This window comes from Penaeus vannamei, chromosome 8 (genome assembly GCF_042767895.1).
Source record: "Penaeus vannamei isolate JL-2024 chromosome 8, ASM4276789v1, whole genome shotgun sequence".
Lineage (NCBI taxonomy): Eukaryota > Metazoa > Arthropoda > Malacostraca > Decapoda > Penaeidae > Penaeus > Penaeus vannamei.
Window position 1 is genome coordinate 47,355,059 of NC_091556.1, and position 15,000 is coordinate 47,370,058.

Consider the following 15,000-nt stretch of genomic DNA (forward strand, 5'->3'; position numbering starts at 1 on the left):
GATGGTGATGGTGATGATAGTGAGGATGGTGAGGGTGATGATAGTGATGAGACAGTGGAGTGACGACAGTGATGATGATAGTGAGACGATGTTAATGGCGTTGAGACAAGTAGGTGACAATGATGGACATGGCGATGCAGATGAAGATTATGTACAGGTGAGGATGAGGATTATGAGGATAATGATGATCAATATAGAAATGAAGATAGTGATGGTGATAGTTATGGAGGATGATAGTTATGGTGATGATGGTGATTAGTGATTTATAATAGGCTAAAGAGGATTCTACGACTGATGGTGAGGATTAAAGGGTGAGTGGACGATGAGTTCGCAGAGTGGAGGCGACTTAGTGATTTACAATAGTGTCAAAGAGGATTCGTTAGACTAGCTGGAGGTGGAGGGGCAGTATATATGGGGGAGGGAGAGGGAGGAGGAGGGGGAGAAGGAAGAGGAGGAGGAGGAAGAGGATGGTGGTGATGCTGTCTGCACTGTGATGACAGTGGTGATACTGATGCCAACTACTGATAATATTCGTATTCCTTTTTGCGATAGGGAGGGAGGGAGGGAGGGAGGGAGGGAGAGAGAGAGAGAGAGAGAGAGAGAGAGAGAGAGAGAGAGAGAGAGAGAGAGAGAGAGAGAGAGAGAGAGAGAGAGAGAGAGAGAGAGAGAGAGAAAGGTTGGGTGGGACTGTGCCTGAGACACTCGGAAATACCAATACAACTTGAAATTACGAATCTAAAAAAAGAACCAATATAAAAGATACCATAGTTTTCTTTTTACATCTAGATTGGCTTATCAGTACTGATAAAAAGTACACACACAGGCATTTCCTATGTATTATTCGCAGGCTCTCCCTCCCTCCCTCCTCCCTCCTCCCTCCCTCCCTCCCTCCCCTCCCTCCCTCCCTCCCTCCCTCCCTCCCTCCCTCCCTCCCTCCCTCCCTCCCTCCCTCCCTCCAATCCCTCCCTCCCTCCCTCCCTCCCTCCCTCCCTCCCTCCCTCCCCCCTCCTCCCTCCCTCCCTCCCTCCCTCCCTCCCTCCCTCCCTCCCTCCCTCCCTCCCTCCCTCCCTCCCTCCCTCCCTCCCTCCCTCCCTCCCTCTCATCCATGTTTATTGTAAATTCTAAACTCCAATCAAGATACCTAAAGTACTTAAATACTTAAAGATTAGGATACTCAAGTTCCTAAATTACCTTGCATTTAAAGGTGTGTATGTGTGTCTATGACAGCGGCCAATAACCTGGTATGCCTAAACCAAAGTAAATACAATTAATGGTATGGACTATAGGTATGTCTTTATATAAGGCGGCAGTCAGCATTTGCCTGTTCCAACTGAAGTGTGTTTCTGCTATTATCAAAATGATATAAAAAGAATAAAATGAATTCCTACACTTGAACCTTGAACCCAACACCACCTACATACAGGCTGCTAGTATATATCAATCTCTGACGTATCTCATCATAATTCCTGCCAAAGATAAAGTGCTCTGTCTCTGCTTTGAACAGGACCTGAGTTTCAAGACATAATCAAGAGAGAGAGAGAGAGAGAGAGAGAGAGAGAGAGAGAGAGAGAGAGAGAGAGAGAGAGAGAGAGAGAGAGAGAGAGAGAGAGAGAGAGAAAGAGAGAGGGAGAGAGGGAGCGAGAGAGCGAGAGAGCGAGAGAGCGAGAGAGCGAGAGAGCGAGAGAGAGAGAGAGAGAGAGAGGAGAGAGAGAGAGAGAGAGAGAGAGAGAGAGAGAGAGAGAGAGAGAGAGAGAGAGAGAGAGAGAGAGAGAGAGAGAGAGAGAGAGAGAGAGAGAGAGAGAGAGAGAGAGAGAGAGAGAGAGAGAGAGAGAGAGAGAGAGAGAGAGAGAGAGAGAGAGAGAGAGAGAGAGAGAGAGAGAGAAAGAGAGTGAGAGAGTAAGAGAGAGAGAGAGAGAGAGAGAGAGAGAGAGAGAGAGAGAGAGAGAGAGAGAGTGAGAGAGAGAGCATAAGATTCAAGTTTGAAAAGCATGGAAATAAAAAGACAAAGATAATTGCAGAGGGAAAGTTTGTGGACACATTTTATTCTTTTCTCTTTTTGTTAACAACTGGAATTGATAATGAAATGGTTTTTCATATCATATTTTATTACAAGAATATAAAGCTGTGAAATTCAAAATATTACAAACTTTGTGCTCTTTATATAAAACCTATAACCACAACTTCACATTAAAATTCATGTATTTTACTCATCTTACAAACTTAACAATAATTACATTATCATCATAAAAAACAGTACTAATAATAAAGTCATGAATCACATTAAGCAAAAATTCTAAAAGAATACTAAGAAACACATAAAAAACGTATATACCTTTCACAAGCCAAACCCTACCTTGCTTTAAACCTTCGTCTTAATGATGAAATAACACCAGTTCACCATTTCTGTCTGAGAAATAAATGATTTTATTACAACTACTGACAGAAGCACGGCATATATCATACATGATGTCAGTCCGTATATCAAGATGATGATTATGATAGAAAAAAAAAAAAAAAAATCTAAAAGGAATAAAATTAAGAATGAACATTAACAGGAATGTCCTATCAGTTAACCACATCATTATAGAACTGCACACACCTAGTAAAGTATACAATAAGAAATCAATGTAATATACTCTTTCACAGTTATTTACGAAAAAGGAAACTTGCAGCTAAGTGAGACGTCTGAGAATCCCATGACATTATCTCCAGAATCTGTGCTTTTTATTAAATCTCACTTTGCAACACGTATAACATACACCATAGTTAATCCTCTTATCATCAGGTTATCTTATCACAACTGTTATAACTCCGTATATAAGTACACAATCATTTGCCAGCTTTTACTATACTGTATACAAAAATCTTATACTTTGTAACAACACTTAGCAATAACTAGATCAATAAACAAATTCTGGTTAAAGATTTTCAAATAAATTCTGATAATATTCATAAAATGCATTTCTCAAATCATTTCAAAAAATCCCCGACAAATTATACTGGTAAAGGGGTGAAAAAAATTACTCAAGACAACCCATTCATTAACTTCTTCAAACATCTGGAATTCCTTATTGCTTTTACCATTTCAAGGAGAGGAAGAGCGAGGAATGGAAATCTTTAGTATTGTCCTTTTGTATATAAAAGTAGATAACATTTACTTAGGAATTACTCAGTGAAACATCGTAAAGCACTGCAAACTGATGGTATATTTCATTTTCTAAAACACTACCTTAAACACCATAAAATAATTATCAATTGATTGAGAATCTGGAATATGACTCAAAATTACATTTAAAGTACTTTGTGCATATGGAGAAAGAGATACATAATAGGTACCATCATCTTTTAATAGGTTTTAGACTTTGATTATCTATATCACCGGGATCTGTTTCCTTAATTCTTTAAAATTGTTGTATTATGGCCAGTAACTCTGCTCTCTGTACAAGGTCCATATTCTGCAATTTACATATTCCAAATTAGGTTTTGAATCTTTTATTTTCTCAAAGGCAACCAGCAATTTCACTCGACTTAAATCAAACCTTGGGATAAGTAGATTCAAGTTTATAATATTCTTTGTGATCTTCAAACCACCTGCTAAAAGAGATACACCAAATTGGAACATTTCATAGTTAAGTTATACTCCTAAATAATCTTATCCATATTCAAGTGATCATTAATGAATAGAAGGTTGAAAAACAGTAAATTCACATGTACAAACCAGTTGTTAGTTATACTTAAACAATACAATTCACTATAAAATAATAATAATAATAATAATAACAACAATAATAATCTTTACTTCAGCCTGAAAGCCATACATAGAGAGAATTTGTCCCAAATATTTCCCTTACTCACTTTATATATGGAATGAACATAATGCCACCTAATATGTTACAGTATTCACATAGACTGTTCCCTGTCATGGTTAATGTTCAAAATCACACATTTAATCATTTAACATATGAGAGCACCATTGGATTAGTTTATTTTCTTTATTTTTTTTTAGTTTAAGGCAATTCTGGGGTATCATAGACTACTAGTTTCAGCAGTTTTCTTTGCTTACATTCATTGTTTTGATAGAACTCCAACTCATTCATAAAATCTGCCATCCGGATTAACTAACCGTGTTCCAGCATTGCACCATACCTTATACTCTAGAAAAAGGCAACAGACTAAACAGAGGATTTCCCCTATTTCGTGATTAACCGAGGAAACTGAAATGTAGGAGCAGAGAGAATGATAATAAGAGTTTACACTTCATTGCATCTACCTAGATTCGTCTTCTGATAATACATAAATAACTTTTTATATTACACACAGAAAAATCTAAATAGATCTGAAACAACACTATTACTCGATAATCATTGTAGCTATATTTCATCAATTTGTATGGATGCACATTATTTGGTATTTTTTGTTTGAAATAAACATTATTCGCAAAATATATAAAGACTGTAATAATACTCCACACAACCATATTTTATTTTACCACTAAAATGTCACTTTGTGCAAAAACATACACCTCCAGCTTATGATATTTCACACAAACAAAGATGGAGGACTTCATAATGCATTGTTAGTTGTGCTTATAATACTGAGAAAAATTTAATAAAAAAAGTTAAGTAGTATGCTGTAAAGTTTTAAGTACTTAAATTACATTATTTTCAATCCTCTGCCTTGCAATACAAAGCACTGAATATGCCTTGGTCCTTGCCTTACAATTATAAATTATACTTTCTTTAGACATATAAAAGTATAAGGTGACCTCACAATGCAGTATCTGCAATCATTCTGTGAAAATCTTTGCACCTTTTTATAATCTAGATAGTTTGCTATATGTAAAGAAAATAAAATAGATAAGTCTGCTTCTCTTATGCAGCAATCTAGGCATATGAACACTTTTGCAGCTGGTGTGGGTAATATACCTTAGTTCTATCAAATATACCAAATAAATATCAACAATTTAATACAACAATACTTCTACAGAGATCAAGTTTCATGATACATAACTTTACACATTTCATTTACGAACAAAAAAAACCCTAACATCAATATCTGGAGTCACTACTGTATGAGCATTTTCTCTACAAACACTTTCCAAAGAAAATTACCGACACTCCTAATTTCTCAACACAAAGAGACAGACACCACTAAAATAATTATATTACACTAGTACACTCATTCTTCAAATTTTCACCGGAACATATAACACATTTAATCATCTTTCCAAAACCCATTTAGTTATAGCTCTATTGATACCCTACTTTGTTCACACAGTGTTTCTACAAAGGCTAATATCCTAAACCCAGTCCTTAGGATTCTTCAAGACCTCCGTGAGTTTTGCTTCTCTGGAATCGGGTTCTGGTATGTGCATGTATTCCCATCTCTGTAAATCAAATACAATGTATTCAGCAAAATTGATCTTCATTAACTTTTTTTTTTTGGGGGGGGGGGGTTACTGTTAATTCATGGGGAATTGGATATGTGATCTTCCAGATCTGACTGCATTTCACAATTTAAAACAACCTCATGACCTTCTTATTCTTAAACACTTCTAGAGTTGATGAAATGTCTTCCTACTGCTCCACAAAAGAAAATGCTATAACCAGAAGCATAATCATGACTTTAAAACATCTTTTTTATTTCACATCTAAATAAAAAGCTCCATATAACAATTATATTCAACACTGATTTGTACTGTCAGTTATATATATTCATATACAACAATTTACCCTTCATAATGTACAAACGTTCAACAAATTAACTCACAGCATGTAAGGGAAGAGACATGAGAATACTCTCAATCCGGGCATTGGGCGTTGCAAATCCAAATTTGGTACCACGGTCGTACACGAGATTGAATTCCACATATCTGCCTCTACGGAGCAGCTGCCAGCGTCTCTCAGCCTCCGACACTGGGTCTTGTCTGTGCTTCTTCACTGCATTGCAAAAGAAGAGAACAATCAAAGACAAATATAAAAAATTGCTGCCCACATAATTTCACCTGCATCAAGTAGTTGCCACAAAATAACAAACTCACTTTACTTTCCTCTACATCAATTAAAATGGAATCTATATGACCCTCACAGGCTCCTTTCCTCTACGGCTACTTACCGAGTGGGAGATAGGACGGAACCACCGATTCGGCACAGTCTTGGACAAAGCCGAAGATGTCCTCTGGTTTCTCTGCTTCCAAGTCATCAAAGAAGATACCTCCAACACCCCTCCGCTCACCTGAAGGAAAAAGTATGTTAGATAGCAATTAAAAGCTTATTAAAAATCACTTAAAGACCTTTTTTCACTTTAATTTTATAACAGTCTGGAAACCTAATGCAGAATACATACGCATATCTTTATTTCCAAGAGTGTAATTCTTTGTTCAACCTTTATTTCTAAATACGACAACAACAGCAACAAAAAGGGGAACCAAGCAATAATCTTTTAAATTAGAAAAACACAATTATATCTCCAACCACTCACCCCGGAATTTGATGAAGAAATAATCATCGCACCATTTCTTGTACTTGGGATAATACTGAGGGTTGTGTCGGTCACACGAGGACTTCAGGACAGAGTGGAAGTGTCGCACATCGTCCTCCTCCAGGAAGTATGGGGTGAGGTCCGTGCCACCGCCAAACCACCACTGGGGAGGAATGAAGCTTGCTTAACTTCCTTGTCACATAAAAAGAGCATTTTAGTATTTTCTCATCAATAACAATTGGTAAATACAATATGGGGACTATTTTGCGAGGACAGCTATGAATACTTTATGTCAAGAGATACTATGCGGAGCTGGAGGTGGTTGTGGTTATCAATAAATAATAAAAATAACAATAATAATAACAATTAAAAATATATAATAATGATATCAATAATAACATTATTATGGTAATAACAATGATGATAATAACAATATCAACAATGACAAAAATAATAACAATAACAATAGCAATAATAATCAGAACAATAATAATAATAATAATAACTACAACAATAACATCAGAAATAGCAAGTAACCTAATCACAAGAACAGCAATAGCAATAATTACTTAAATTCTTCAAAGAAACATAACCCATCACACAATGAAGACACTCTCTTTCATGGATTCACATTAGACACTATTCCTTCACTCAGAAATCAACAAACCCCATGCAAAATGTCTCAAAACTCACATGCTTGTTGTTGCCGTCTTCATCTTGCATCTCAAAGTACCGGTAGTTGAAGTGGATGGTCGGAACGTGGGGGTTGCGAGGGTGGATGACCGAGCTGATCCCCGCGGCGAAGAAGGTGAACTGCTTGTCGTCCGGTAACTCTTTCCCTCTGTAAGGATGAGATGGAAGGTGGTGTCCTTGGGCAATGCTGTCAGTTTAGTGTAAAAGACCGTGGGGGAATCTCCCAGGTGAATATTTTGTGGACTAATCTGCTTAAATTCTCATGCCTATTACACCGCATTCTTAGACGAAAGGAAACATGCTCAATGTGGATAACAGAAGTGATATATCCAAGTACAGTAATACTGAATAAAAATTAAACTGCAAAGAAGATAAAACAGATTATATTACTGGATTAATGCAAAGACACTGAAATATAATGCTATTTTCTGATTGCCATGAAATGGATCTCAACATTTCTAAAATCAAGAGTAGACAGAGCTGACCTATGAGACCATGACCTGCATATCGCTTCCTTCCTAAAATACAGCTTGTACAATCAAAAAATGTATACTATAACATTCTTCCAATTTTAAAGTCTAATACATCATTAAAGTGAAAAACAAATAATTAGTATCAACAATAAGCTTAATTGCAAACAAAGAGAATCTATCCACTCACAAAAATCACCCTAAGCACTAAAGAAGGCTGACAATAAAAAAGACAATCGTACTCTTACAGCGCAAAAGAACAGCCAAGCCTTACTGACCTCGCTCTCATGCTTGCCTGCAGTTGCTTGGAGAGAGGAGCTGACATCACCGTGATGTTGACGCCTGCTTTCTCAAAGGTCTCGCCATCCTGCATGACACACGTTATTCCACCTCCTTCACTCGGGTTGTGGCGGCGCCAGCGATCAACCGTGAACTTGGTTCCACTGCTCTCCTCTCCCTCAAGTGCTTTACAAAACTCGGACTGAAAATTGTGCGTCAGAAGAGGTTGATTAGGTCTCTGCATGTGATGGTGGGACAATTTTAGGCCATAGTAGAAATCTTGCCTTATAAGTAGGGTATATTTGATATTTCTGTGAATGATGAAATCACAATATCTGAGTTCAAAAATCATAAAAACCATGCCAAGTACTTTTACTTGCTACCTAAGCAATGTAAGAATCCATGCTCGAAAAGTCACAAACCTTAGGCCTTATCCAACGTTTCATTTCCGTCTCATTTTCCTTTATAACTTACCTGAATCCTCATAATCAGCAATTCCATTTTGGCTTTCATGTCTTCCTTATTCTTCTCGAGGTCGCTCAGATCCGTTACTGGGGCGGCCATGAACTGCGAAGTGTCGATGGTCGAGACTTTCTGGGCAGCAGAGACATTTTGCGAGCAGGCAGCATAGAGCAAGACTCCACCCGATGCGCAAAGGGTCGCTCCAAGATATCTAAGATGATGGTGATTAAAAACAATAGATAATAATTCTACTGTTGATAATGAAGATTATTTTTTTCAATAATGAAGATGAAGATGATGATGATGATGAGGAAGATAACAACAATGATGAAGAAGGTAGTCACGGTAATTGCAATGAACCTTTCCTTACCCTGCAAACCTAGTTCCTCTCCGAGCCTTGACAGCGGCAACTGTGACAAGGGTCCGGGATATGCCTCTTGCCATATGACTTGCCATGGTTTTGTATGGGTACTCTCACCTACGTAAATTCTGAAATAGGTCATAAAACTGTATCAGTAAATTCAAAACCACTTTGCATATGAAAATACATCGTGCTCTATTAATACAAAGGAAAAAAAAAGAAATCTAAACCATATGAAAAAAATGCCTTCACCTGACTAATACTGATTGGGTTTCCTTGCAATTAATCCATATGCTGAAAAAAAAAGAAAAGAAAAGAAAAGAAAAGAAAAAAAAAAATCCAAGTACCATTGTGAGAAAGAGAAAGGTTACAAGTACACTCTAAAACAATGGCTCTTAACCTTTCCAGTATCATGGACCCCTTTAAGAATATGATTACAGCTATGGACACGCTATTCCTAAATATTCGCTTAAACGCAACTTGCCATGTGTATAAGGCACTTTCATTATTGAGACCTGATTGTCTCATACATATATGATATACCAGAGCATTATTAAACTTTCAAGTAAACAATCTGAAAAAAGAGAAGAGAAAAAAAAAAATCCTTTTTGTACACCAAGTAATAATAGTCACATGATCCTCACAGACTTTCTGAAAACCATCCATGGACCCGAAATTAAGAACACATGCTCTAAAATGTACAATAAAAATAAAAGCGTTTGATTAACTTACTAACAGAGAGCAAAACCAAGCCACATCCACTAACAGCCATTTATATACTCTTGAAACTACTTAAAAAGATTTAAAATCTTGCAACATGACAATATCAAAATTCCTAATGAGGTTAATCTTTACGGTATGGATGCACTAAGTTAGAGTAAATTGAATATGATATTCTTGTACAGGATCAAAAGTTGCAGTTGTTGGTACAAGAAATAATCTGCAAACACAAACACTAACACCACAATAAAGGAAAAAGATTGCAGAAAGCACCGTTCTCAGCCTAAGTCCACTCTTGCTGTGCATACCAAGGTAAAGGCAGTGTTTACCAGGGTTGCTGCGAGGTAAAGCCCCCATCAGCCCTCCTCTCGGACAGTCGGGCACACCCAGGCACAGCAACTTAGACTGATGAATAAATATTTAAACATGGAGTTGGGGATTTAGTCTCTGGCAAGTTTGTCCATACTGTAAAAAATTACCTCTAATGATTCTGATACTGATTCTCATTCTCTCAGACCACTGTGCAGCTTATAGGGTGGGTGCATGCGAACATTTGTGTATGGTGACAAGATTCAATACCTGCCTTTTGCAATGTTATTTTCTCCTTTTCAGCGTAAACATTTTTAGTTTTTTTACCATTTTCGAGTCTATATTTATCCTTTGATTTGCAGTACCCAGCTCTGTATTCCATTTTGCACTTCGTAGTGCTATGAAGCACACAATTTCAACAGAATGTCTTGTACCGCAATAATACTATTTTTTTGTGTGGCACACAAATGCTACAGTCCCAAGAGGGGGTACACCTAGCAGACAAAACATAACTTGTTTACAAAAACAGATGAATGACAAGTATCATTTTCCAGTATGGATTCTATCATATGGACTGTTAAGATCAATGGAATGTTGGTGGGCCCTTATATTCTATAAAATATTCACATAAGCAATGTTAAATGTAAAGAAACATGATTCTTGACTCGAAAGCCTAGCTGCTGGACTATAAATGGAAAATATGATATACGAAGATAAAAGGATAACTGTATAAATAGTAATATAGATAAAAGCTTGATTAAATTTGTTTCACCACAAAATTAAAAGCACAAAAAGCTAGTGTGGGACAATGACTACATTTTAGCAACACCATAGCATTACAAACTGCTCCACTCAAGTGTAGTTTTTTAGCACACTAAAGTATTATGAATTTTTCAATGAAAAGCAAGGCAAATGGTAATACACAATTTTCCTTGCACAGACTTCATATCATCTCTCTTGGTGGTCCAAAATTCAGTACAATAATAGTAACAACAATCAACATTGTTATCTCTGTTATCTTAAATTTATTTTGTGATATTCCATTTTCTGTAATATAAACAGTGCTGCCAGTCATGACAGTAATAAGATCCTGAGCACGGAAACAGCATTCTCCCTAGCACTGACACTTAACCAATCTTGGGTCATGGATGGTACATTAAACACTCGTTTCTTGATGGAAACAATGGAAAATCCCTTTCCAAAATGCCTAATGAGTCTAATCACCTTCCAAGAGCTTTTTGAACTCATGGCGAGTCATTCCCGTAATCCCAGCCTTCAGACGAAATTCTCATGACAGCAAGAACCTGTCACCCCAACCCTCTGCCAAATTCTCCCATGTTGGAATATTCACATCACCTGGCCCTCAAGCCAAAGGTTTTCCTGATGTGACGGTCAAGTCATCCGGACCTTAGGGGTTAATAGCTAGAATGCACATGGAGGTTTGTTGGTTTTTCCCGGAGTGGTTAGGGCAGAGGCCGCACCATCACTATACTACCTCATATGAAACGTAATGTATCTTAAAAACCTACGCCACGTCTCTCCATACCACATAAACTCTAAAAATCAGCATCATTCCCATAGTATCAGAGTTCTAACTGTGATACACTGACCCCCAACACCATGACCCAGCACAAAATCTTATCAATCCGACTCAAAACACTCAAACAACGCCCCTAAATTAAACCAATATATACTCACCTTACTCAGACTGCATTAACAAAACGCCTAAGACACACGCACACCTGGAACACGTCACACTACAAGCAGCAGGTGTTAAAAGAAAGGTTACGTGACGACCCAAACGTAACTTTTGTTTACTCTCCCGACCGGCTGTGTTTTCCCCGACCGGAACACCACCTGGAATTAACGCCGGACTTATTTCCACCTTCTGTAATCGAGATATATAAAAGGTAAAAGCAACATGAGGATTTTGTATAGTTATTGATAATTTAATACCCCTTGAATTATACGGTTCGGACAATATGTGTAGTTTTTTTTAGTTCTAAGTCGCCTTTTTACACGTGGGTTTGTATTGCTGAGCCACCTGCCGGTGTGAATTTCTAGGAAAGCTTTTCCGAACGAAGTTTTCCTTTTTAAAATATGTGATTTGAGTTATTGATTTATCATAACATAAGAAAGGTTTCTATCGGGCATCAATGTATTTATTTTCCTGATTAATGGATATCCAACAGTAATACAATACTCAACCTATTTTTATTTAGTTTTTTATTATACAAAAAAGAAATATACTGCAAGTGATTTTATCTTATCTAATAAAAGCTAATATAATGTAAGTGAGGATACTTATACATATATTTTTTTCTTCTTTCCACTATCTCTCTCGTCTCTCTCTCAGTGTCCGCACACACAAGATATATATATATATATATATATATATATATATATATATATATATATATATATATATATATATATACATATTGTTAAGCCCGAGCGACCACAGAATGGCACGCTAACCTCAGCAGCCGCTCCGAGTGCGCACGTGGAGGCGAGCACAACCATTCCCCTTGTCTAAGCTTCTAAGTTACTGTCAGGTCAATATAAACACTGTTCACTTCACTAAGGGGTTTATTAATCCACAAGAAACAAAGGCACATCATACATGGGACGAAAATCACAGTCTCAGGCAGGGAAACGAGATGAGGTGTCTCAAGCATGTCTTCACACACACACACACACACACACACACACACACACACACACACACACACACACACACACACACACATATATATATATATATATATATATATATATATATATATATATATATATATATATATATATATATGCGAAACGAAGACAACAAGATAAGCGTAGAACAATTGTGGGGGAAATTGTTCCAGCGTTAAGGCGTGCACTATGACTACTAAGTGTTGATCCTTAGTTACATGTGATAGATGTGGGTCACAAGTGATATGTAACAAAATATCTATGTATCTATAGGTGTGTATTTATATACATTTATTTATGTATGCATATATGTGTATATATATATATTTATATGAATATATATGTGAATATAAATATGAATATATATATGGCCGCATATCCATTGTTGCATTTTTGCCGTGAATTGAATCTGTCATACGTGCGAATTTTCGTATTCTTTCAATTTGCAATAAATTCTTTTGACGTTTGTATCCCGTTTCACAAAAGAGCGTATGCCTTTTTTTCTGAATTTGTAAATAAAAGGAATTAGGCCCGTTAACCAAACGGTTTTACATCATCGTAGGGAGAAGGCTAGATCAGTAGCAACTAGACGAGGTATCATCGCGTCTGTTTTGATGATGGTTCAATTAAAAATATATCTATTAAAATCATTGTTTTCCATTATTTTTTGAAAATTGAAAAGACCAAAATGATCGAACATGTTCTCAAACCATCCGCAACTTTTGTGACGTCATCAAAACAAACCCCATGTGCTTTTTTTTCCAAAAATAGAATTAGACGCCATGACACCTCGAGCTGCTACTGATCCATCCTTCCCCATCATCGTAGACTACAGATCCTCAATATCCTTAAAAGTAAGAACAACTTGGTATCTTTTGATATCCGGTTCTTCGTGTTCCTCGAATAAGTACGTCAAAACCTCTCAAATAAAATTGATCTATTAAGTCATCTGTCTATTTGTCTAGCATTCGTTTAGCTAGCCTTTGTTTGGAATCGTAAATGGTAATAGAATGAAAGCAGCGTATCCTATATTTTTATTTTTCTCTGAATGCTAGTTATTTTTCATTTTTCTTTCGTTTATGAATTGCTGTTGATAATCCATGGTGATGTTTAAGGTCTTCTTCCCGTCGTGTGTTCAGAATCCAAGAACACTTACGTCGAACACTTGCTTGGTTTCATGAGTTTGCCGTTTGATATAGCAGTCTGTCTGCCTTCTAGTGGCAACAGATTTCTCGCTCTCTCTCTTCCTCTCTGTCCTTTATCTCTCTCTCTTTCCTTTCTCTCTCTCTCTCTCTCTCTCTCCTTTATCTATCTGTCTCTCCTTTATCTCTCTCTCTATCCTGTATCTCTCTCTCTATCCTGTATCTCTCTCTATCCTATATCTCTCTCTCTATCCTTTATCTCTCACTATCTTTTATCTCTCTCTCTCTATCCTTTATCTTTCTCTCTCTCTTCCCTTTATATTCTTCTCTCCCTCTTTCAGGAACGTCATTTCTTGTATTAGGTTGTTAACTTGTTTGATGGTCTTGTTTTCTCTGCAGCCTGTAACTCATTAGGACCTAATATGTCTGATAGAATAAGAGAGAGAGACAGAGAGAGAGAGAGAGAGGGAGGGAGAGAGAGAGAGAGAGAGAGAGAGAGAGAGAGAGAGAGAGAGAGAGAGAAAGAGAGAGAAAGAGAGAGAGAGAGAGAGAGAGAGAGAGAGAGAGAGAGACAGAGAGGAGGGGGGAGAGAGAGAGGGAGAGAGAGAGAAAGAGAGAGAGAGAGAGAGAGAGGGAGAGAGAGAGAGAGAGAGAGAGAGAGAGAGAGAGAGAGAGAGAGAGAAAGAATGAGTAAGAGTAAGAGAGAAAGGATAAGCCAGATACGTAAAGCCGAACCTCGCCCGGGCTATGGCTAAGAAGGGAACCCCGGCCTGTGCTGACTAATCCCGTCCCAATTAGAGTGTGTTAACTGGCGCTGACTCGATTCAGCTTAGTTCTTCCTCCGCCGTGTTGCCCAGCCACAGCAGTAACCTCCAGGCGACAATTGCAACTTCACAGAGAGAGAGAGATAGCAGGAAGGAAGGTTACGTGACGGCCAAAAAGTAACTTTTTTTTTGTTTACTCCCGACCGGCTGTGTTTTCCCCGGCCGGAACATCACCTGGAATTAACGCCGGGCTTATTTCCGTCTTCTGCAATCGAGATATTTAAAAGGTAAAAACAATATGAGAGACAGATAGAGAGAGAGATCCTTTATTATGTCAGGCGTTTGTCATGAGTTCACGTCTTGAAAGTTCACTAATGACCATGTCCGTGGGTGTAAGCAGTGTGTATAAGCGACATGAGACTATACGAAACACTATATGTATGATAGAATATTCAACTCTTTTATCCAATCGTCTATACTGGTAAACAAACTAAATTTTGAATTCTGGGGACAGTTTCCAGATGGCGCTGGTTGAATTGAGATATTTATGAGCATCGACCGGCAAATACCGCTTACTTGATGTCCACTTTAGTTGTTCCTTTGGCCACCTTGTTATCCTTAAGAAC

At 37.5% G+C, this 15,000-nt stretch overlaps 1 protein-coding gene and 1 long non-coding RNA gene across 4 annotated transcripts in view; one reads left to right on the forward strand and one right to left on the reverse strand.

Moving 5' to 3' along the window:
• Positions 1-7,263, forward strand: part of LOC138862440 (uncharacterized) — a 12,663-nt gene extending 5,400 nt beyond the window's left edge. For 2 of the 3 annotated variants that reach the window (XR_011398721.1, XR_011398719.1), the window contains 3 exons: positions 5,278-5,364; positions 6,090-6,246; positions 6,412-6,664. This is a non-coding gene — a long non-coding RNA (uncharacterized lncRNA). Of the gene's footprint in view, positions 1-5,277; positions 5,365-6,089; positions 6,247-6,411; positions 6,665-7,135 lie in introns of those variants that run through there. The other variant, XR_011398720.1, reaches the window with a different exon arrangement.
• On the reverse strand, positions 2,088-11,637 carry Coprox (oxygen-dependent coproporphyrinogen-III oxidase). Its single transcript, XM_027377140.2, has 9 exons — positions 11,473-11,637; positions 8,755-8,873; positions 8,397-8,595; positions 7,922-8,124; positions 7,174-7,321; positions 6,481-6,643; positions 6,115-6,234; positions 5,770-5,939; positions 2,088-5,386 (listed from the first exon to the last, which is right to left on the reverse strand). The coding sequence occupies exons 2-9, from the start codon at positions 8,838-8,840 to the stop codon at positions 5,300-5,302; spliced, it is 1,176 nt and encodes a 391-aa protein (XP_027232941.1). The 5' UTR covers positions 8,841-8,873; positions 11,473-11,637; the 3' UTR covers positions 2,088-5,299.
• Positions 11,638-15,000: the final 3,363 nt, after the last annotated feature.